This window comes from Primulina eburnea, chromosome 4 (genome assembly GCF_022965805.1).
Source record: "Primulina eburnea isolate SZY01 chromosome 4, ASM2296580v1, whole genome shotgun sequence".
In the NCBI taxonomy this organism is placed as follows: Eukaryota; Viridiplantae; Streptophyta; class Magnoliopsida; order Lamiales; family Gesneriaceae; genus Primulina; species Primulina eburnea.
In genome coordinates this window covers 6,663,889-6,686,425 of record NC_133104.1, presented here as the reverse complement: position 1 = coordinate 6,686,425, position 22,537 = coordinate 6,663,889, and the positions used below count along the sequence as shown (strand labels likewise).

Genomic DNA, 22,537 nt, shown 5'->3' with positions numbered 1-22,537 from the left:
GCGAGCGTGCGATGGGGCTCGGCGGGGACGAGCGTGCAGCAGGGCTCGGCAGGGGCGAGAGTGCGTGGCGGTGCGACTCGGCAGGGCGAGCGTGCGGCTGGGCATGCGCGGCGGTGCGGCTCGGCAGGGGCGAGCGTGGGGGCTCCTGAGCGTGTGGCAGTGACTAGCAGCGAGCGTGCGCGTGGGGTAGGGCGTAGGCGACACTCGGCGAGGTGGTGGTCGGTTGTGGGAGGGATGAGGTGTAAACGAAGGGGGATTATAGAATGTATCGTAGGGGTAATTCTGAGGAGAAAGTGAGAATGAAAAGAGGAAGTGACTGCTATCTATAGGGAAGCTCAAACCAAATCTTACCATTCAGGAGGAGATTGCGATTTGATTTGATTCCCAAGCTTGTGATTGAACTCTATGGGTCTCATAGGCTTACAAGCTAAATTTCGTGTCTCTCGAAGTAAATCACTGATGTATTTCTATTGGGAGATAAAGATTCATTGTTTTAATTATGCTACTTCTATACCAAGGAATTACTTCAACCTTCCGAGAGCTTTGATCTAAATTCTGCTGTTAATCGCTGTCTAAGGCCCTGTTTCTCCTTTTCATCGCCTGTAATAATAATGTCGTCAACATAGACAAGTAATATACTGACTAACCCTGATTCGAATGTTTCACAAAAAAAGTATGGTCACCTTGGCTTTGTTTGTACCCGAATCCTGATAGATTGCATGACCTCTTGGGGACTGTTTGAGTCCATATAGAGCTTTCTTCAATCTACACACTTGTCCCTTCTTAGATTCTTTTCATATCCGGGTGGAACGTTGTTATGACCTCTGACAAGACCTCCGATTACTCAACAGAAAATGAGAATATATATTGCAAAAAGAAATAACAGAATCTTGTTACAATCACTCTTTCTCACACTAACAAATAGTTAATGACTCACTCACTGAATAATAACTGAATGCCTCTCAAGCCAACCCCCCCTCTCTTTTTATACCTCTTTCTCACGTGCCTTTCCCTTCCCTTTTCTAACGTATACATTTACAACCTTGGGCCTGGCTTTGTTTATCCCTTCATCTATTGGGTTTGCCAATTCAGTAGCCACTGGGCCCAACGTTTTTGGGTCAGTAGTTACTGGGCCCAATGTGTTTGGGTCCTTAACATGCCTTGCCTCATCAAAATTCGCCTTGTCCTCAAGGCGAAAATCAGGGAACTGTGTTGAGAAGCTTTCCTTGTCTTCCCACGTTGCTTCCTCCACTGGTCTTCCTTTCCACTGGACCAACAACTGTTGGACTATCTTCCTTGTACTCGTTTATTCCTTTCATCCAAGATCCCTTCAGGCTCGAAGGAGATAAATAAATCAGCGTCTACTTCACTGGGCAATTTAACTTCATTAGGCTCTTTACCCACAGCTTTTTTTAAACATGACACATGAAAAACAAGATGTATCGTGGACCCTTCGGGAAGCTTTAAACGATAAGCCACTTGTCCCACTTTCTTCAACACTTGATAAGGCCCATAGTATCTTGCTGCCAGCTTCTGAAACACCCTCGTAGATACTGAATTTTGGCGGTTTGGTCGTAGCTTCAAATACACCACATCGCCTTCTTGAAATTGAACCTCTCTACTTTTTTTGTTGGCATATTTGGTCATCCTTTGTTGAGCTCGCTCCAAATTATATTTGAGCTGTCTCAAGAGTTCATCCCTGTCCACCAAGGCCTGTGATACAGCAGACACCTTTGTTTCTCCTGGTAGAAATTTAGTTACAGTAAGGGGTTTTCTACCATACACCACCTCAAAGGGAGTCATTCCAGCAGCAGTTTGATATGAAGTGTTGTACCAATATTCGGCCCAATGTAACCATTGTGACCAACTCTTTGGTTGTTCGGAGCAGAAACAACGCAGATATGTTTCCACACATTTATTCAAGGCTTCGCTTTGTCCATCTGTCTCCGGATGATAGGCCGTGCTCATCTTGAGTTGGGTTCCTTGTAGTCGAAACAACTCCGACCAGAATAAACTCATAAACACCGCATCTCTGTCACTGACAATCGTTCTGGGAACCCCATGTAGTTTGATCACATTTTGTGTGAAAACTTCTGCTACTGACGTGGCAGTGTATGGCCTTTTAAGGAGTAGAAAGTGTCCGTACTTTGATAACCTGTCAATCACCATTAATATCACTTCATAACCTTGTGATTTCGGCAGCCCTGTAATGAAATCCATGGCCAGGTCTTCCTATATAGCTTCTGGAATCGGTAAAGGCTGCAGCAACCCTGCAGGGGTCATTGCTTCATATTTCTGTCTTTGACAGACCCCACACTCAGGACACAAATTTGTAGATATCCTTCTTCATCTTTGGCCAAAAGAAATTGCTTGCAATTCTTTTATACATTCGAAAAGCTCCGGAGTGTCCCCCAATAGGAGTAGCGTGAAATTCACTCAACAATTTGGAGACCCATGATGATTCCGGAGGAACAACTAATCTGCCTTTAAAGAGTAAACATCCATTAATTAGAGAATAGTGTTTGCTGCTGTCAGGCGCCATCCTCAATTTTTCTATGATGTTTTTAAGTCCGGGGTCATTTTTTACTGCCTCTTGAAGCGCTTCCACCCCCGCCCATTCGGTTTTTGTTAAAGCATTCAGTCCTCCCATGCCCTCCCTTCTAGATAGTGCATCTGCTGCTCCATTGTCTGCCCCCGCTCGGTGCTTTATTTCGAACTCATACCCCAGCAGCTTAGCCAACCAGTATTGCTGGTCTGGCGTAGTTATTCGTTGTTGCAAAAGAATCTTCAAAGGCTTATGATCAGTTATCACGACAAACTAGCGTCCCAGTAGGTAATGACGCCAATGTTGGATTGCCAAAACTAAGGCCATTAATTCTCTCTCGTATGTCGATTTAGACAATTCTCGATCTGCTAGCGCCTTACTGTAAAAAGCAATTGGCTGGCCCTCCTGGTTCAACACTGCCCCTATGCCCACTCCTGAAGCATCGCATTCTATCACAAATTCTTTAGCAAAGTCAGGCATTCGCAATACGGGGGCAGTAACCATAGCTTGCTTAAGTCTTTCGAAAGCTCCTTGGGCTTTCTCCTCCCACCCGAATTGATTCTTTTTCAGTTGCTCGGTGAGTGGCCTTGCAATCTTACCGTAGTCCTTAATAAACTTTCGGTAATATCCTGTTAACCCCAGAAATGCCCTCACTCTTTTCGTATTCTGTGGTTGTGGCCAATGCACCACACTTTCAACTTTCTTCTGGTCCACTGCTACTCCTTGGGCAGTGATGACATGCCCCAAATACTCAACCTGTTCTAATCCAAACTGACATTTTTTTTTATTCAAGACGAGTTGATGTTGCTGTAATAATTTCAGCACAACTTCCACATGTTGTACATGATCTTCCCAACCCTTACTGTAAATCAAAACATCATCAAAGAAAACTAATACAAATTTTCGCAAATAAGGGCGGAATACCTCATTCATGGTAGCTTGGAACGTTGCTGGTGCGTTTTTAAGCCCAAAAGGCATAACTAGGAACTCGTAGTGGCCCTCATGCGTCCTGAACGCTGTTTTATGGACATCGGCAGCTCGAACTCGAATCTGGTGGTACCCAGATTTGAGGTCCAGCTTGGTAAAATGGGTTGCTCCATGCAGCTCATCAAACAACTCCTCCACCACTGGAATAGGGTACTTGTCAGCAATGGTAATATCGTTTAAAGCTCGGTAGTCAACACAAAAACGCCAACTCCCATCCTTTTTTTTACTAGTATTGCTGGGCTTGAATATGGACTATTGCTGATTTGTATGACTCCCGAGGTGAGCATTTCGCTCACCATCTTTTCGATTTCATCTTCTGACGGTGAGCATACCGATAAGGCCTTACCGATACCCGCCCACAACCCTCCTTTATACTTATAACATGATTTTGGCTCCGATTTGGAGGTAACCCGCAAGGTTCTTGGAACACCTTCTCATATTTAGCCAACATGTTGCTCATTACTTCTCCCCCTCCTCCATTTCTTGCCCCACTCCTCTCCTCCCTTCCACTTTAATAATACGGCCCCATAAAATACAACCTCACTTACTTTGGCTATCCCTTTGAATGATACCAGTGATCTGCTGAGGGATGGATGACCTTTTAGAATAACAGTGTGCTCACACCAGCTAAATCGCATCTCCATTCTATTCCAATTCAACAGCACATCCCCCAACGTACGAAGCCAATCAACTCCCAAAATAAGGTCTATACCCCCTAACTCAAACAAATATCCTTCAATCTGAATTTGGCATTGCCCCAAATCCACCTCCAACTCTCGGCACACCCCCTGACATGACACCCGACATCCGTCCCCAAGACACACCCCAAAGAACACGCTCCTGTCAATTTCGAGCCCCAATTCGGTTATTATTATTTTTAAACGAAATTGTGACTAGCGCCACTGTCCACCATCGCCACTACCTCCTTTCCAGCCACCTTCACCCTCATTTTTAAGGTTTGTGGTTGGTTTATGCCGTTGACAGAATATAACGGTAACTCCAGGGTGTTGTACTCCACGTTGGTTTCCCCTGCCTCCTCTACGTCCCGCCTTGCCTCCTCATTTTTTTCTTCTAATTCGACTTGCTCCCACTCAGCATCCTCCCCTTCCTCTTCCGCTAGAATCGTCACTCTCATGCTTTTATTGGCGCATCGGTGCATTGGATGGTAGGGGTCACCACACTTAAAGCACAGTCCCTTCTAACGCCTGTGTAAAAACTCTTGATGGGATACCACCCTGTCATAGTTTTTTGATCTGGTGACCTCGTCGCTCCTCCCCGACCTCCTCCTGAATGATTCCGAGGTCCACCACTGTACGATTGCGGTGTGATTGGACTTCGTGTTCTCTGCTCGCCTGGACTCCACGTCCGCATATAGTTATTGGGTGGTGGGTAATTCTTGCTCCGGTCTCTATCATGGGCAGAAGCCTGAGTGGCCCAGCCCATATTAGTTACCGGTTTAGATGTATACCCCAAGCCCAACCCAACCTTACTTCTTCCCCGATCCACCGCCGTCCTATACAATTCTCGCTCCAGCCCTCTTGCTAACATCATCGCACGATCCACCGTTCGAGGTGCATGAACAATCATTCTCCGCCGTATCTCCTCCCTCAACCCACTCATAAAATAACCTAGCCCCTGATCCTCCTGTACCTCGCCCAGCTGCGCAATCAACATCTCAAAACGCTCTATATAAGCGTCTACCGATTGCTGTTCTTGATTCAACGATGCCATGAGTTCAAACGGATTGGCATCAAACCCACTGTAACGTTTGATCAGTTCTTCAGCCAATCTATCCCAACTCATGTTTGGGATTCTTACTTTCATCCATCGGAACCAATGGACAGTAGTACCTTGCATACAAATGTAAGCTAACTTGAGCCTGCATTCGGGTGGAGATTCGTGGACTTCGAAGTATTGCTCCATTTTTCCCAGCCATCCCAATGGATCTTCTCCTTCAAAAACAGGTAGTTCAATTTTTTTTCAGTGCCATTCTTACCTCCTCTGTCGCTTCTTCTCTCCCTCCCCCCTGTCGCACTACACCCTCATCCTTACCGTGCACTGTGCTTCCCTCCCCTAGCTGTCCTCCCCCTTCATTGCTTCTTACCGTTGCTCCCCCCCGTGCCTTGATCACATGCTCCATCATTTCTCTCAGACTTAGCAATCCTTCCACAGCTTTGTCGATCTTATCCAGTCTTCCTTGCACTTGCAACATGTTATCTTGCACTCCCATCAACGCCTTCTCCATGCTCTCTATCTTGGCTTCTGATCGTGTGCTGGCCATTGTTTCCCGTCGCTCTCTCGGATCCGGCAGGTTGGACCAATGTTATGACCTCTGACAAGACCTCCGATTACTCAACAGAAAATGAGAATATATATTGCAAAAGGAAATAACAGAATCTTGTTACAATCACTCTCTCTCACACTAACAAATAGTTAGTGACTCACTCACTGAATAATAACTGAATGCCTCTCAAGCCAACACCCCCCCCTCTCTTTTTATACCTCTTTCTCACGTGCCTTTCCCTTCCCTTTTCTAATGTATACATTTACAATCTTGGGCCTGACTTTGTTTATCCCTTCATCTATTGGGTTTGCCAATTCAGTAGTCACTGGGCCCAATGTAGTTGGGTCAGTAGTTACTGGGCCCAATGTGTTTGGGTCCCTAACAAACGTCCATATAGATTTCTTGCTCAAGATTCCATGTAATAAGACATTTTTCACATTAAACCGTTGTATTCATTTTTGCAATTGGGGCAAATATTTTCTGATAATCAACACCATACTTGTGTGTACCTTTTGGCAACTAATCTTGCCTTATATCTTTCCAATGTACCATCCGATCTATATTTCACCATTTATACCAATTTACACCCCACTGTATGTTTTCCCACAGGTAAATCAATGATCTCCCAAGTTTTATTTTTCCCTAATGCTTTCATTTCCTCATTCATGGCTTGTTTCCAGTTTTTATTGGACGATCTTCAGATAAGGCAAAAGGGATAGGAATATTATTTAAGTTTACTAGGAAGCAAGCTTTGGAAAACTTACGACAGAAAAAGAAATAAGGCTGCTACAGGAGATACTGAAGGAAGTAAATTATGGGGGCATTTTGGAACAGACATTCATGATAGGGGAATTCGTGGGAAGATGGAAATTTATGACGCCGAAGGATCAGAGGAAATCTCAATTGAAGATTCACAAGATGAATTAATTGAAGAGGAATTTGAATCCTCAGACACGGGTAGTATGGGATACATCAGTTCGGAAGATCCAGAAAATGATGAAGATGTGGTAACAGACTTGGACAAATTGTTCTCATCACCAAAAGGAAAAAAAACTTTCACAGTTTCCAATTCATCAGAAAATCCAGCACCTTCAGTGGGACAGATTCTTGCACAAAATCATTCTATCTTTACATTCCACTCCTCGTCTTTAACTGTTCTTTTACAATCACCTTTTACTTATTTGGGTTTGTCTAGAGGTTTTATAGGAGGGGGTTTAGGAAGAGTTGGTGGAAAGCCAGGTAATGGGACATGTATACCTACAAGGAATGTGACGGAGGAAAGGATGGTGGAAGCAGGACAGGAGGTGGCAAATGATAGAGTTGTCACTTGTGGTAGAGGGACGAAGATGTCAAACGGTAATTTAAAGAAGAAAATGTACAGACTTCAATGTGGTATAAATTACGAAAGAGGTTCTTCTTCGAAGGGTTCTAGAGTGTTTCGATGAAAATTCTTTCTTGGAATATACGAGGTGGAGGGGCTGCGCGAAGAAGACAGTTGGTAAGAATGATTATACGCAAGGAAAAACCTGATATTGTTATATTCCAGGAAACGAAAGTTGAGATGGTGGACAGAAAATTCGTGGCAAGTATGTGGAAGTCAAGATTCGTCGATTGGGTTTGTTTACCATCATTGGGCAGATCCGGGGGAATTCTTGTGATGTGGGATCCACGACAAGTTACAGTTAACAATAACCTAATTGGGGAATTTTCGGTGTCAATTGAAATAAAGTTGAATGAAGACACAACTTGGTGGTTTTCGGCAATATACGGACCGGTTAAACCAAGAGACAGAGAGTTATTTTGGGATGAATTAGCGGGCTTGAAATCGATCTGCGGGGATAATTGGTGTTTAGGAGGAGATTTCAATGTTGTAAGGAATGTGGGAGAAAAAATTAACAGTCAATCATCAAATACAAGCATGGCATGTTTTGATGCTTTGATAGAAGACCTGGAACTCGCTGATCCTCCACTGCTGAACGCTAAAGTCACATGGTCTAACTGTAGAATGGAACCGATTTGTTGTCGGTTGGATAGATTTCTATTCTCCAGGGGCTGGTCGTCTATATTCCCTCATTTCAGACAAAATGTGCTAGCAAGAATCACGTCTGACCACTGTCCTATTGTGCTTGATACCGCTAAAACACGTTGGGGACCAACACCTTTCAGATTTGAAAATGCGTGGATGACACACCCACATTTCAAAAAACTTGTGAAGGTTTGGTGGAACAAAGAGGAAATACAAGGGTGGGAAGGGTACAAATTCATGCACAAACTAAAGGTGTTAAAGGCTGAGGTCTCCAAATGGAATAAACAAGTGTTTGGGGACGTGGGTGTGAGAATTCAACAATTAAGCGACAAGATGGAACAACTGGACAGGTGTGAGGCAGAGAGACCATGGTCGGAAGAGTTACACGCCGAAAGGAAGGAAGCAAAGTGTGAGCTGGAATGTTTGTCTTTTAAACAATTTCAACTCAACAGCCAAAAAGCAAAATGTCTATGGCTGAAAGATGGGGACCAGAATTCCAACTTCTTCCACTCTTTACTTAATAAAAGAAGGAACAGAGCACTGATAGAGAGATTGGAATTGAATGACGGCAGAGTGGTTACGGACAGAGGACAAATTGAACAAGAAATTTTGGAATTTTATGAGGCTTTGTTCAGGAAGATGGGAAGTGATGGAGCCAATTTTGAGGACGAATGCAGAGGTCTTCACGGAATAGACTGGACTCCTATACAGAGGACACACGCAGATGAGTTGGAAAAGCAATTTGACGAGGCAGAAATTAAGAAGCTGTGTTCGAATGCGATGGAAATAAAGCTCCGGGACCGGATGGATTCACAATGGCATTTTTCCAGAAAAATTGGGATACAGTGAGGGAGGACGTGCTAAAGGTGTTTGCTGAATTTTATACTAAAGGGATTGTCAATGGAATTACGAATGAAACATACATATGTCTCATCCCAAAAATAAAAGATGCAAGACGGATCAAAGACTTCAGACCAATTAGCTTGATTACGAGTTTGTACAAGATTTTGGCTAAGGTCTTGACTACGCGACTGAAAAAGGTAATGTGCGACACAATTGCGGAGAATCAGTCTGCTTTCATTAAAGGTAGACAAATTTTGGATTGTTGCCTCATAGCAAATGAAATTGTTGAGGAATATCGAAGAAAAAAAAAGAAGGGTTGGATAATCAAAATTGACTTGGAGAAAGCTTACGACAACGTCGACACACGATTTTTAGATTTTGTGTTGTTTAAAAAAGGATTCGGAGATAGATGGAGGAGGTGGATAAGAGGATGTGTATCTAATGTGAACTTTTCAATTTTCATCAATGGAAAACCATGTGGGAAAATTAAAGGAGAAAGAGGTTTACGACAAGGTGATCCCTTATCACCATTTCTGTTCAATATTGTTATGGATGTGTTGGGGAGGATCATAGATAAGGCAAGGGTGGATAAAAAGGTCAGGGGGCTTGAAGTTGGGAAAGATAAAATTGAAATATCACACTTACAATTCGCGGACGACACCCTTTTCTTCGCAAAAGCCAGAGAAGATGTGATGATCATTGTGGATTTAATAAAATTGTTTGGAACCAATTCAGGGCTGAAAATAAATTTGGGAAAAAGTGTGGTTTTGGGATTGAATTGCTTGGATGATGAAGTAGAGGATATGGCATTAAATTGTGGGTGTAAAAAAGAAACTTGGCCAATCAAATATCTTGGACTACCTTTGGGAGGAAACCCCACAAAGCTGAATTTTTGGGAACCGGTTCTTTCGAAAATGAATAACAAACTAGCAAGCTGGAAAAAATCATTCCTATCACGGGGGGGACGGTTCATTTTGATAAAGTCGGTCTTATGCGCGATGCCTTCATACTTCATGTCATTGTTTAAGGTACCGAACAGTGTGGCAAATTCAATGGAAAAAATCATGAGGGACTTTCTTTGGGATGGTGCTGACGGTGAAAACCATTACCATTTGGTCAGATGGGAGCAAGTGTGCAAACCAAAGGAAAAAGGAGGGTTGGGAATGGGAAATGTTTGTCTCAGGAATAGGGCTTTACTTGGTAAGTGGTGGTGGAGGGGTTCGGTGGAAAAAGATTCTTTGTGGAAAAAAGTGATTAGGAGTATTTATGGGTTACAGGATAACGGCTGGGATTTGGGTTTGGCGGAGAAAGGAACATTCAGAAGTCCTTGGAAGTGTATATCTCGATCCTACCAGGCTTTCCATCAACTAGTTAGGGGGGTGCCTAAACAAGGTAATTTAATTCGGTTTTGGGAGGATGTTTGGGAGGGTGAATTATCTTTTAAAATTCGTTTTCCATCCTTGTTTCGAATTTCATCTCTTGTTAACAAACCAATTAGTGAATTCGTAGAAATTGTCAATGTTGGGGGTACTTCGAATTTTATTTGGAATGTAAATTTAGAAGAGATTTTACAGAGGGTGAGCTTCTTGAGTTTACTACCTTGATGACAGTTTTAGATAGAGTAAAATTGCAGAAAGGGGTTCAAGACATTAGAGTGTGGCTGGGGGACGTTTCGGGGATTTTCTCGGTTAGCTCTTTTTATGACTCGTTCTTTTCAAATTCAAATTCAACATTTTTTCATTTCCAAACAAGCATTTGGAAAGTTCCTGTCCCACAGAAGATCAGGATTTTCTCATGGATCGTTATCTTGGGGAGGTTGCCGACTTGTGATTACGTGCAGAAAAGGTGGAAAGATTGTGCTTTAAGACCACAGTGGTGTTGTCTATGTCGAAAACACGAAGAAAGTCAAGATCACATACTGTTACATTGTTCATTCGCTGCAGATATTTGGGCTAAAGTGCTAAGAGAGCTGGAATTTCAATGGGCTGTGCCAAGACAAGCAAAAGATCTGTTTCATGACAACTCGTGGTATCCTTTCAAGAAAAAATTGAGTGAGGTTTGGTTTACTATCATTGATGGCATATTGTGGACAATTTGGTTGGAGAGGAACAAAAGGATGTTTGAAGATGTTTCTGAGTCAGCTGATCAAGTGTGGGAGAGAATAAAATTGAGGGTCGCCACTTGGACTGTCAACCTTCTTAAATATGATCATTTACGTGTATCGGATTTGTGCAGGGATTGGAAACTAATATGGTCTTGAGTTATGTGTCCGGTGCGATTAAACCGGATAGTTGTAGTACTGTAATTTAAGATTGATGCGGATTGCTCATCCGCATCTTTGATGTAACTAATTCCTACATTAATAAAATTTGTTTCTTATCAAAAAAAAAGAAATTGTCAAAGAGTGACAACATTGGAAAGTGGGTAGCATGGGTTTTTAGTGCATTCTCTTGTTCCTTTGCAAAGTGCAATAGGTATATCAAGTGCATGTTCATCGAGTGTAGTGGAGTTCTCAATAGTTACCTCAGTTCCATCACTTGGTTCAGAGTCTCGGTCTTGCACCGGTTCAGGGATGAAGGAGCTGTCCGCCTGAATATACCTGACCAAACAATCTCATATTAGTCCGAGGAGGATTGGGTTCTTGAGGGGCTGAGTTGGTTTCTTGAGGGGCTGGATGATAGGTAGCAGTTGGGGAAGTGCTACTACTTAGGAATGGATGGGTAAATGGATCCTCATCTTCAATAGAAAGCTCCCATGAAGATGAGGGGCTGAGAAGTAGGATTGAGTTCATGGAAGGTAACATCATCAGAAACAAACACTTTCTTAGATGGTAGATGATATCACTTATAGTCTTCTGGGCAGGAGAATACCCCACAAATACACATTTAAGTGCTCGAGGATCAAACTTACCCCTACTTGGACTACGAACATGAACAAAACAGACACACCCAGACACTTTTGGTTGCACTTGATTAGTGTGCAGATTGGGAAATATATCTGACAGTATGTCAAGAGGACTTTTATTGCCTAAGACTCCAGAAAGGAATCTATTCATAAGATGAGCTGCCGTTAAAACATCCCCCCAATAGGATTTAGGTAAATGGTGTTGAAAAAGAAAAGCATGGGTAATGTTAAGAAAGTGGCCATTATTCCTTCCAGCAAGTCCATCTTGTTGTGGGGTATGAATACAAGAATATTCATGGATTATTCATTCCTTTTGAAAATATGAATATAAAGTAGAAATTGAAATAATCCTTTGCGTTGTTGGACCTAAACCGGTTGATTTTGACCCCAAATTGGTTTTGAATCATGGTATGAATAATAGAACTGACATCGGATTTATTTTGAGCAAATAAATCCAACACATCAATTAAAGAGATGAACCAGCATGCTCCAGAAATGTTTGTAACATTAGAGGGACCCCACACATCACTATGGACTAGATAAAAAAGAGTAGAACATCTTTAATTGCTTTGTGGAAAAAATACACTTATGTTTCGCAAATTCACATACAGCACATGATAAAGACTCAACATCTAATCCTCTAAATAGGTTAGTAAACACGACTTATTTGACGATAAGGCAGAATGGAAGGCATGACTTTGAACTAAATTGAGATTGTTTGGTGAGTCAAGGTAGTAGATTCCATCCCTTGGCATGACGATCGTCCTCCTCGATGCTTGGTCCTGAAATTCACAATAATTAGAACAAAAAATCACTGTACAATTCAGGTCTTGAGTTAATTTCCTGGGTACATGCTGAACTTCCTCTAAGGCAAGGGAAAAGTTGATTGGTATATCTCCTAAACCTGCAACAGTGATCAAAGAGCCATTGGTGGTGGTGATTTTTCTAGCGCCGGGACAAGGAGAGTAGGTACTGAAGTTCTGTGATGAATGTGTCATGTGATCGGTTGCTCCAGAACTGCACCCAGGAGTTGAATAAAGGACTGTTTGAACCATTCGTCTAATAGGGAACTTACCGGAATATGTCAATGAGCATATACCTGTTGTCTTTCCAAGGGTGTCCAAGAATGCCCTCAGTTGCTCTGTCTCCTCATTGAATTCTTTGTGTTGTGAAGAATCTGGATTTTCAATGGGTTATTGGGTAGACACATGTGCGTAGCCCCAACCTTTTTGCTGCTTCCCTTTATTTCCCTTTTCTATGCGTGGAGTTTTTCCATGAATTTTCCAACATCGACATAGAGTATGGTTTGTTTTTCAACACTTGGGACACCATAATTCATCTTTGGATCCTGGAGGCAGACTTCCTGAAGCAATAAGCTTTGGATTATCAGGATTCAGTCCACTATACTTGTTCGCAATCATGGCAGTGCTTTCCACAGTTTGGGGTTTAAGCATAACTCCTCTCCTGCTTTCTTCTGATCGGATTATGGCTTATTCAGAGACGGAATCTGGTCCTTTCCATGAATTTCGATGTGAACTTGATCGAATTCTGCATTGAGGGCCTACAAGGGAATCTTAGACACTATCTTTTTCAATGAAATTTTTTAATATAGTTGCATCCTCGAGGCACTTTGTCTCAAAGAAATGATAATGATCGATTTCTTGCCATAAATTCTTAAGTTCTTAGCATATTAAATACGGGCAGAATCTCCCTTCTTAAAATATGTTTATCTCAAAGTTTCCCATATCTCCTTCGCAGTGCTTAAGAACATGCAGGTATCGCTAATATCTGGCATCATGGAATTCCATAGCCACGCCATGAGGAGAGTCTTCTTCGTCTCAAGCTACAAACTTAGGGTTACCACCCTTGTTGAGCGCAGACCAATGAGATGGCTAAGTTTGCCTTTCCCCTCCAACGTTGCTCGGACTAAATGGGACCACTTCAGATAATTTTTCCATTTAAGCGATATGCAGAATGAAGCTGCTGCAATTCACCCATAGCTGGTTGCACTGGCTCATTGGTATATTTGAGAGGTCTTGGATTTTTCTCCCATCGTTGCTTGTAGAAATAAATGGTAGAAAAGTACAGCAACTTAGGCAGAAAATTTGAAGAAAAAAGAGACGAGTTCCTCATGGACCAGGACATACGGCTCTGATTCCATGTTGGAGGAAGATAACATAACACTTTGGGAGTAAAAATACATATATTCCGTTCTTTCATAATGATAATTATAATCAATAAAAATCTAATTTATAGACAACCCTAGACTATATATACCAAAATATACAATGCCATAAATTATGGGATTTTCTAATGAACAATAACAATATCCTCAATTATAGAGACATACTAAATCAACTAAATCAATTTTGATATTATTCCTTATCTTCAACAGTAGGTAGAGCTTTTCATTATCCTTTGATGTTTATGGAGTAGCTAATCTTTTTTTTTGATAAGAAACAATTAATTATTATTAATATATGTTAATGTCCATTACAGGAAGTGGACTAGAAGTCCACTACTAATGAAAAGAAACCAAAACGTCTAACAATAGATGTAAGACCAATCTCGAAATAAATCAGAAATCGATAAACCCTTGAAATCTTTGACTGATCGAATCCAGTTTGCTATGTTGATCTTGATTTTCTCCCAGCAATCATCTTCTGTTCCTTCAGTCTCTTGAAAGATTCTTCTATTTCTCTCTAGCCATATTGCCCAACATATTCCGTGCATCACCACTCTCCAAAAGATTTTCCTTTTTTGCCAAGCAACTGTCCAAGGTCCGTAGCAAACAAGTCCTTCGATGTTTTCGGAGTAACCCAAACCAGTCTCAGTTCTTCCAAAGCCCTACCCCACAGTGCACTACTGAAATTGCAATGAACAAGCAAATGATCTTGTGTTTCCGCATCCTTACGACACAACACACACCAGTTTGGAGAAAGAGCACAAGTAGGCCATCTTTTTGAATCACCTCGGATGTTGGTAATTTGCCTAGAATTGCCGTCCAAGAGAAGATTTGAATTTTTGTTGGAATAGGTGTTTTCCAAATGATATCGAAGAAGCTGAATTGTAGTGCAGAATTATTAACGTTGAAGAAAGAATTGAACATAGATTTGACTGAAAACTTCCCCGATGGATCCCCCTCCCATACCCGGAAATCATCAACCCCTTCCACCATTATTACCCTATCCAAAATACCTAGGAACACAGACAATTGATTGATCTCTTCGTCTCGAAGTGATCTACGAAAATGTAGATTCCATGATAGAGCAGTTGACGAGTTATGAAAAGAGACAAAATGAGATATGGGTAAGTTACGACCCTGTGAAATGAGATATAATGAAGGAAACATGTCCCGGAAAGATGATTCCCCCCACCAAATGTCCTCCCAAAATCTGATTTTAGTTCCCCCTCGAACCTCTAATCGCAAAAGTCGGTGATAAATCGGGTAAGATCTAGAGATGAATTTCCACGGACATCTGAAAGTGACATTTTTCGCCAACCCCGCATCCCAACCATTTTCTTGTAGTCCATACTTACTCCTAATTATTCTTCTCCACAACGTGTCATTTTCAACACTAAACCTCCACCACCATTTTCCCAATAAAGCAATATTTCTCAAACAAATATTCCCTACACCTAACCCACCACGCTCTTTCGGTCTACAAACATTTTTCCATCCAACCATATGGCAATGTGTTTCGCCCTCATGTCCATCCCACAAAAAATCACGCATTGTTTTCTCCCATCCCGCTGCCACTCCTTTTGGTACTTTGAAAAGAGACAAGAAATAAATTGGCAAAGCATTTAGTACCGCAACGATCAATGTTAATCTCCCTCCCTTGGACAAGAAAGCCTTTTTCCAAGTTGCCAATTTTCTGGTTAATTTAACCGTAATAGGTTCCCAAAAAGATGCTTTAAGTGAATTGCCCCCTAGAGGAACTCCCAAGTATTTCATCGGCCATTGTTCCCTACGACAACCAATCGTGTGTGCTATGTCGACCTCAAGTGCTTCATCTTGGTTTAATCCCAATAAAGCACTCTTATCCCAATTGATCCTTAAACCTGACATGTCACAGAATAGCTTGACCACTTGCACCAAAAAGCTAATGTGTTCCTCAGTTTTAACAAAAAACAATGTATCATCCGCAAATTGTATATGTGACACTTCCACCTTTTCTCGTCCCACCTCAAGCCCACTGATTAAATTTGTCTCTTTTGCTTTATCGATCAAATTGCCCAACACATCCACTACCATGTTGAAAAGAAAAGGTGATAAGGGATCTCCCTGTCTAATCCCCCTATATGACTTAAATTTCCCTCTTGGTCTCCCGTTGATCATGATGGAAAACGATACATTAGATACACAACCTCTCATCCAACCTCTCCACCTAGCCCCAAAGCCTTTTTTTTGTAATACGAAATCCAAAAAATTCCAGTCGACATTGTCATATGCTTTCTCAAAGTCAATTTTCAATACCCACCCATTTTTATTCGATTTTTTTCCTTCCTCCACCGCCTCATTCTCAATCAAGCAACAATCCAAAATTTGTCTCCCCTCAATAAATGCATTTTGAGATTCTGATAATGTATGAGACAAAACCTTTTTCATTCTTGTAGCCAACACTTTTGCAATTATCTTATATAAACTCGTGATGAGACTAATGGGTCTAAAATCTTTTACCTTTAATGAATCGTTTTTCTTTGGGATCAAACAAATATACGATTCATTAGTCAAACCATTTATGACTCCCCCTTCGTAAAATTCCACCAAAACATTCATCAAATCACCTTTGACAATATCCCAACAATCCTGATAAAGTGCCATAGTGTAACCATCGGGCCCTGGCGCTTTGCATCTATCACACTCAAACACCGCCTTCTTAACTTCTTCTTCCATGAACGGTTTCTCAAGCTCAAACCTCATGTCATCATCAATAGGTCTCCAATCCACTCCTTCAATCCCAAAGCTCCTCCCATCTCGTTTACTGTACAGTTGCTGGAAATAATCAACAATTGTTTTGACAATCTGATCCTCATCCTCTACCACCGAACCATCATCAATTTCCAGTTTAGTAATCATTGCTCTGCTTTTTCTGTGATTAAGTAAGGAGTGGAAGAATTTTGTATTTTGATCTCCTTCCTTGAACCATTTTGTTTTCGCTTTTTGAAATAACATCCTTTTTCGTCTACATATGGAGTAGCTAATCTTGGTTCAAGTATACTATTGGTGAAAGCATCTATAATGTTGAAAGTATAATATTCTACAAATATGCAAAGTCCTTCAATTTATTAATTTCCAGGACTCTGAGGTTCTCTATTGATGTTTATTTTAATAAGTGAAAGTCTCCTAAATACTAATTTTGTTGAGTAACTGTGAAGCAATTACTTTTATCATGTTGAAACCTCAAGAATTTTTTACAGTAAACATGCGGTTGACTTTTGCTTTTGCACTTGTACAAGTAACTCTCATCAAGGAATGTTGTTTATGCATCCGTGCCCTTGGCATTTGGATAGTTTCATACTCGCACAAGCTTTTACTAGAAGTTAAGTGTCTGGTGAATGCTAGTTGATCAACAATTTTTTGGACTATGTGATTACTACCTCTGTTTGGTAATCTTGATTGGAGAATGTTTTAGTTTACATTTATACGTCAACAGCTAATATAACTGCTGGGTTTAATTTTTCCTTCAAATACTGAAATTAGTGAACTTGCTATGAATGCTCTGATATTTCTCTATTGGAGCCCCATTCTGCATGTTTCTTTGTTTTGTCATCTAATGGAAATGATTTTGATTATTTACAGGTTCATGTATCGTGCTGCTCAAGTGATCTGACAGTAAAAATGAAGTTGCATTCTTTGAAAATCATGGATGAACTTCAGGGTTCCCTATCTTCACATTCACAATATTTAGCCCGTTCCGTTATAACAGATCACCATTTGCTTAGCTGTCCTACTAATATAGAATCTCAGGGCAAAGACCTGCCTGCTGTGACAGTTGAAGAGGATGATATCTTCAAGGATGCCTTGCAAGATTTCCTGACTTCATCAGACACTTCTGAAGTGGGTATCCGTGAGAAGGATCCGTCAAAGGGAAAAATTGTTCCGGGTGATGTATTTTATGAGGCCCTAGGCTCTGATGACTCTGATTTTGTGTCTGTTACATTCTCGACTAGGGATCCTAGTTCCCCTGATTATGATGGTATAGATGCACAGGTAATCTTCTGAAGGAGAACATTTTAAGAGCATGGAAAAATGCATTTAGAAATTTACTCCAGGATTTTCTCCCTAATCATTTGTATATTTATTTTTCAGATGAGCATAAGAATGTCAAAAATGGAATTTTATTGCAACCGACCCACTCTTGTTGCTTTAATTGACTTTGGGTTTGATCTAAGCTCAGCAAATAGTCAGGTTGCTGAGACAAACAGTAAAAATACAGACAACGAGCCTTTTGCAAACAAACACAAGACAGAAGAACCTGATCATGCATCGGTCAAGGGATTGCTGGGTTATGGGAAAGGCCGAGTTGTATTTTATTTGAATATGAATGTCGACAGTGTCACAATATTTCTCAACGAGGAGGATGATTCTCAGCTTGCAATGTTCGTGCAAGAAAGTTTTCTTTTGGATATCAAGGTACTAGAATACCTTTTCCATGTGTGGAAATTATACGGGGATCCTGATTACTTTATGTAAATGCTATTGCATTTTGTGGTCATCAATTGAATAATCACAACTATTCATTCCAGTGTCCTGCATTTGCTATGTTGTGGTGCTTAATAATTGTATATAATTCTTACTTTTGTTAAGGTTCATCCTAGTTCAATTTCCATAGAAGGCACCTTAGGAAACTTCAGGCTATGTGATCTATCACTTCGGTCTGATCATTGCTGGGGTTGGCTTTGTGATCTACGCGACCAAGAAGCTGTGTCCCTTATACAGGTACTTGAGCATTTTGCAGGAAAGATTTTAATTCTTTTATTTCACTAGATTGTAGTCAGAGTCACTTTCATTCTTTCTTTCCCATTCTCCAGTTTACATTCAACTCTTATAGCATTGAAGATGATGACTATGAAGGATATGATTACAGTTTGACTGGCCGACTTTCTGCTGTTCGCATTGTTTTCCTCTATAGATTTGTCCAGGAGGTACTGTTTTGCTTTTTATGCAATTAACTAATTGCATACATTCTATCAGTCAGTCAATTTGCAATCATTTGTCCTTTGAGCTTTCTTGATACATTCCAGAGGTCTTGTATGAATTCATTCTCATCTTATCCAGACAGCATGTAAGATTTGACTCTAACCTGCCGCTGCTACATTTTATTCCACTCAGCGGCTGACTTTACTTTGAAGATACGGAGGTTCTTATGTGCAATTCAGTCCATTGAATGGACTTTTTCTGTAGATAATTTAGCTGACTAACTTGCTGTTGGTCATGACAGTTACATGCAGTATCACATCTTATCTAGATAATTTAGTGCTGTTTAATTCCATGGTTTTGCTGGCAGCTTCATACAAACTGAACTCCATGGTGAATATTTGAATTCGTTAGCACCTCTAATCAGTGATTAAATTAACCCTATCTAAACCAAATGTTTGACTTTGCTTGAGCTATCAGTTGCTAGAACATGAAAGAGTGAATAAAATTGTGAAACTGTCGTTATCTTCTTGAAAAATTATGTTCACAATTGACTGAAAGTGGACTATTTTTATGCTGAATTAAATCATGCCTGTAACATTACTTAATTCTTGGGTGAGTAAAAGAAATAAAAAGTCTATGTGAAGACTGCCTGCCTAAAGAAGACAAAATAACTTGCCCCCTCTACCTATGAGAAAATCCAGTCTGGTTCTGTCTTTCATGGTTGGATTTCCAGGAATCCTCCTGTTTTTTCTTAGGCTTTATCGTTAATCAGTTTGTATTGATAAACTGGAGCAATGTTTTGTTTCTAAACACCTTGTTTTCCATATTTTTTCAATCGAAGTTCAATATCATATTACCATGTAAGGCACTATGCAAAAGCAGTATGGACTACATTACTTGACCAAATCATGTATACGTGTGGAAAAAGAACAAGAAGCATTCATTGCTCATTAGTCTTATCTATGCACAGTGGGACAGTCACTTCGATGAAAGTTGCAATCTGCATTTATTGAAGCTTCTGCTAAGATGTGGATTCTAATTGGATGATGTTATTTGGTGTTTCTCAAAGAATGGAATCTACAGAGATAATAGTAGTTTTTATCACTTGTTTGATGCATGGTGATTCTCTTTGTTAGTCATGGTGAAGGGTTAGATGTATAACACGTGGATCTCGCTGGTCACTTAGAATTTAATTTCATTTGCTTGGATTATTAATATCTGAAATATCAGGTAAATGTATTTATCTGCAGATAACTGCTTACTTCATGGAGCTCGCCACCCCGCATACTGAAGAAGCAATAAAACTTGTTGATAAAGTCGGAGGGATAGAATGGTTGATACAGAAATATGAGGTTGATGGAGCATCTGCTGTAAAGCTGGACCTTTCACTTGATACTCCAATAATAATAGTTCCACGAAACTCAAAAAGCAACGAGTTAGTTTTTCCTACCGCTTTCGGTTTTGATTGATTTGTAGCTCTCATGTTTCATTTTAATTCTGGGAATGCGTGTGCGATGGATGCTTCTGATGGTATTTCTACTCTCATATAATTATTTGCTTAGTATCCTTCTGGAATTTTAGGATGGCAGGAAACCATTTTGAGTGCTTATGGTCTTGCTCTCTAATTATTTTTTTGTTTTCATTTTTATATCACACTCAACTAGAAAATCTGTTTATTGTGGTTATTTTGGCATTATTAATTAAATATCTTCAGATCCTCATTAGTTCTCTAAATTTTCAGAAGATAAAATAAATTTCCACAAATGATGAGCTTTATAGATCCCCGTCATGTAGTTAGCTCCAAGTCCTCAATCTCCTCATATCTGCAAAAACATTGTATCGATCTTCACAATTACAAGAATTTTTTAATCTGAAAATTGCACTTGATTCATTATTTTCTTGTTAGAAGTATCTGTAAGTTAAGAATCTTTACTTTTTCCCTTCAAGCAGTCCCTATTTCCTTGAGTGAAATGTTATCTTTTTCGTATCTGTTTACAGTTTCATGCAACTTGATCTTGGCTACCTACGGATAAAAAATGACTTCACATGGCATGGATGTCCTGAGAGGGACCCTTCTGCAGTCCATCTTGATGTTCTTGATGCTGAGGTTGCAAATGTTTTCCATTGTTTTCCAAATTAGTCTGACAAAAATCCTTCATCTGACACAGTTGCACAAATACAGATATTAGGAATCAATATGGCTGTTGGAATCAACGGGTGCATTGGCAAACCAATGATTCGGGAAGGCAGAGAAGTTCATGTTTGTGTTAGGCGCAGTTTAAGAGACGTCTTTCGCAAAGTGCCAACATTCTCTGTAGAAGTTAAAGTAAATTTTCTTTACTCTTTTTTCATTCTGTGCTTGTCTGCTATTCTCATCTTCTGTTAGCAGTATACTTAAAGAGAAGCTTTCATTGTTCTCATCTTTCATTCCTCCTTCCCCAAATTCAACTTTACACTGAAAATTTGTTAAATGTAAGATACTGTTTCACCGCTCTTTCATTCACTGTACATGTTTGGTTATCCAAATTTTAGGGGAAGCATCAAATGGAGATCAGGTAGGTTTTCTATATATTTGTTTTACGAATAAATAAGAAACCATTAATCCGTATGCATTTGTGTAATCAGTAGGTCATGACTATGTCACCTTATATGATTGAAATCTGAGAACCTGGATATACCCGGTGACTCTATAGTTCAACACATCTGCACTTCTTTGCTGCAATAACTGACCTGAAATATTTTGTCATGGTCGAAATATATTGCTCAGGTCTCTAGATTGCATAATCCATAAGGGTGGAATTTTGCTTTGCTTCTCCGTAGTTGTCGAATATTATATAATGTTCAAAAGGGTGACTTCTTGGAATTTGATATCTTATGGATAAGTTAAATGCTCAGGGCATGTGTATGATGAAGTTGTGAATTAATAAATTTGTTTCAAAAGAAAAATGATACGTGGGTTTATGATTGGTATAAATCTTAACTTTTCTTAAATCACCTTCTTATTGTAACAACATAGTTCTTGAAGATATTTCTAAAAAAAAAATAAACCTAATGCTTGAAGACGAAACTATCATCTAATAGAGTTCTTTCAAAAGTTATATAGTAAAACTGACGGGAGAGGGTGAGGAATAGAAGGAGTGGAATGGAGCTTCATTGACAATGTTTCTAGGACAGAATTGTAGAAACCTTTTTTAGAGGAAGAGATTTTGAGAGCGTCGTTGACAGTGATGAAACAAAAGCACCGGGCCCGTATGGGTTCACAATGGCAGTTTACCAACAGTGATGTGATACGATCAAATGAGATCTAATGAAGTTGTTTAGTGAATTTTTTGATCGGGGAATTGTTAGTGGATAACAAGACCTACATTTGTTTGATAAAAAGAACAAGAATTGGTTCAAATGAAGGATTTTCGGCCCATCAGTCTTGTCACTAGTCTTTACAATATCATTGCTAAAGTTTGTCACTAAGATTAAAGAAGGTAATACCTATCACAGTAGGAAATTCTCGGAATTCTTTTATTGAGAGTAGGCAAATTCTAGACTATTGTCTAATTGCAAATGAGTTGGTGGAGGAATATAGGCTGAAGAAAAGGAGCAGATGGGTCTTTAAGGCCGATTTTGAGAAAGTTTACAATAATGTTGCTTGGGCTCTTCTTGGATTTTGTGTTCAAGAAAGATTTTGGGGAGCAATGACAGAAATGGTTTAAGGGATACCTTTCAAGTGTATCTTTTTCGATTTTTATTAATGGCAGGTCTAGGGGTAAATTCAAGGGTGAAACTTAGGAGGGAGACCTATTATTA

The 22,537-nt window shown here is 40.2% G+C and overlaps 1 protein-coding gene across 1 annotated transcript in view; it reads left to right on the top strand.

Moving 5' to 3' along the window:
• The window catches only part of LOC140830806 (uncharacterized), a 95,902-nt gene that overhangs the window by 27,774 nt on the left and 45,591 nt on the right, over nt 1-22,537 (top strand). The window contains 7 exon segments of the mRNA XM_073194296.1: nt 17,396-17,806; nt 17,906-18,229; nt 18,404-18,535; nt 18,628-18,741; nt 19,987-20,171; nt 20,735-20,843; nt 20,919-21,062. Coding sequence (XP_073050397.1) covers nt 17,396-17,806; nt 17,906-18,229; nt 18,404-18,535; nt 18,628-18,741; nt 19,987-20,171; nt 20,735-20,843; nt 20,919-21,062 — 1,419 coding nt within the window.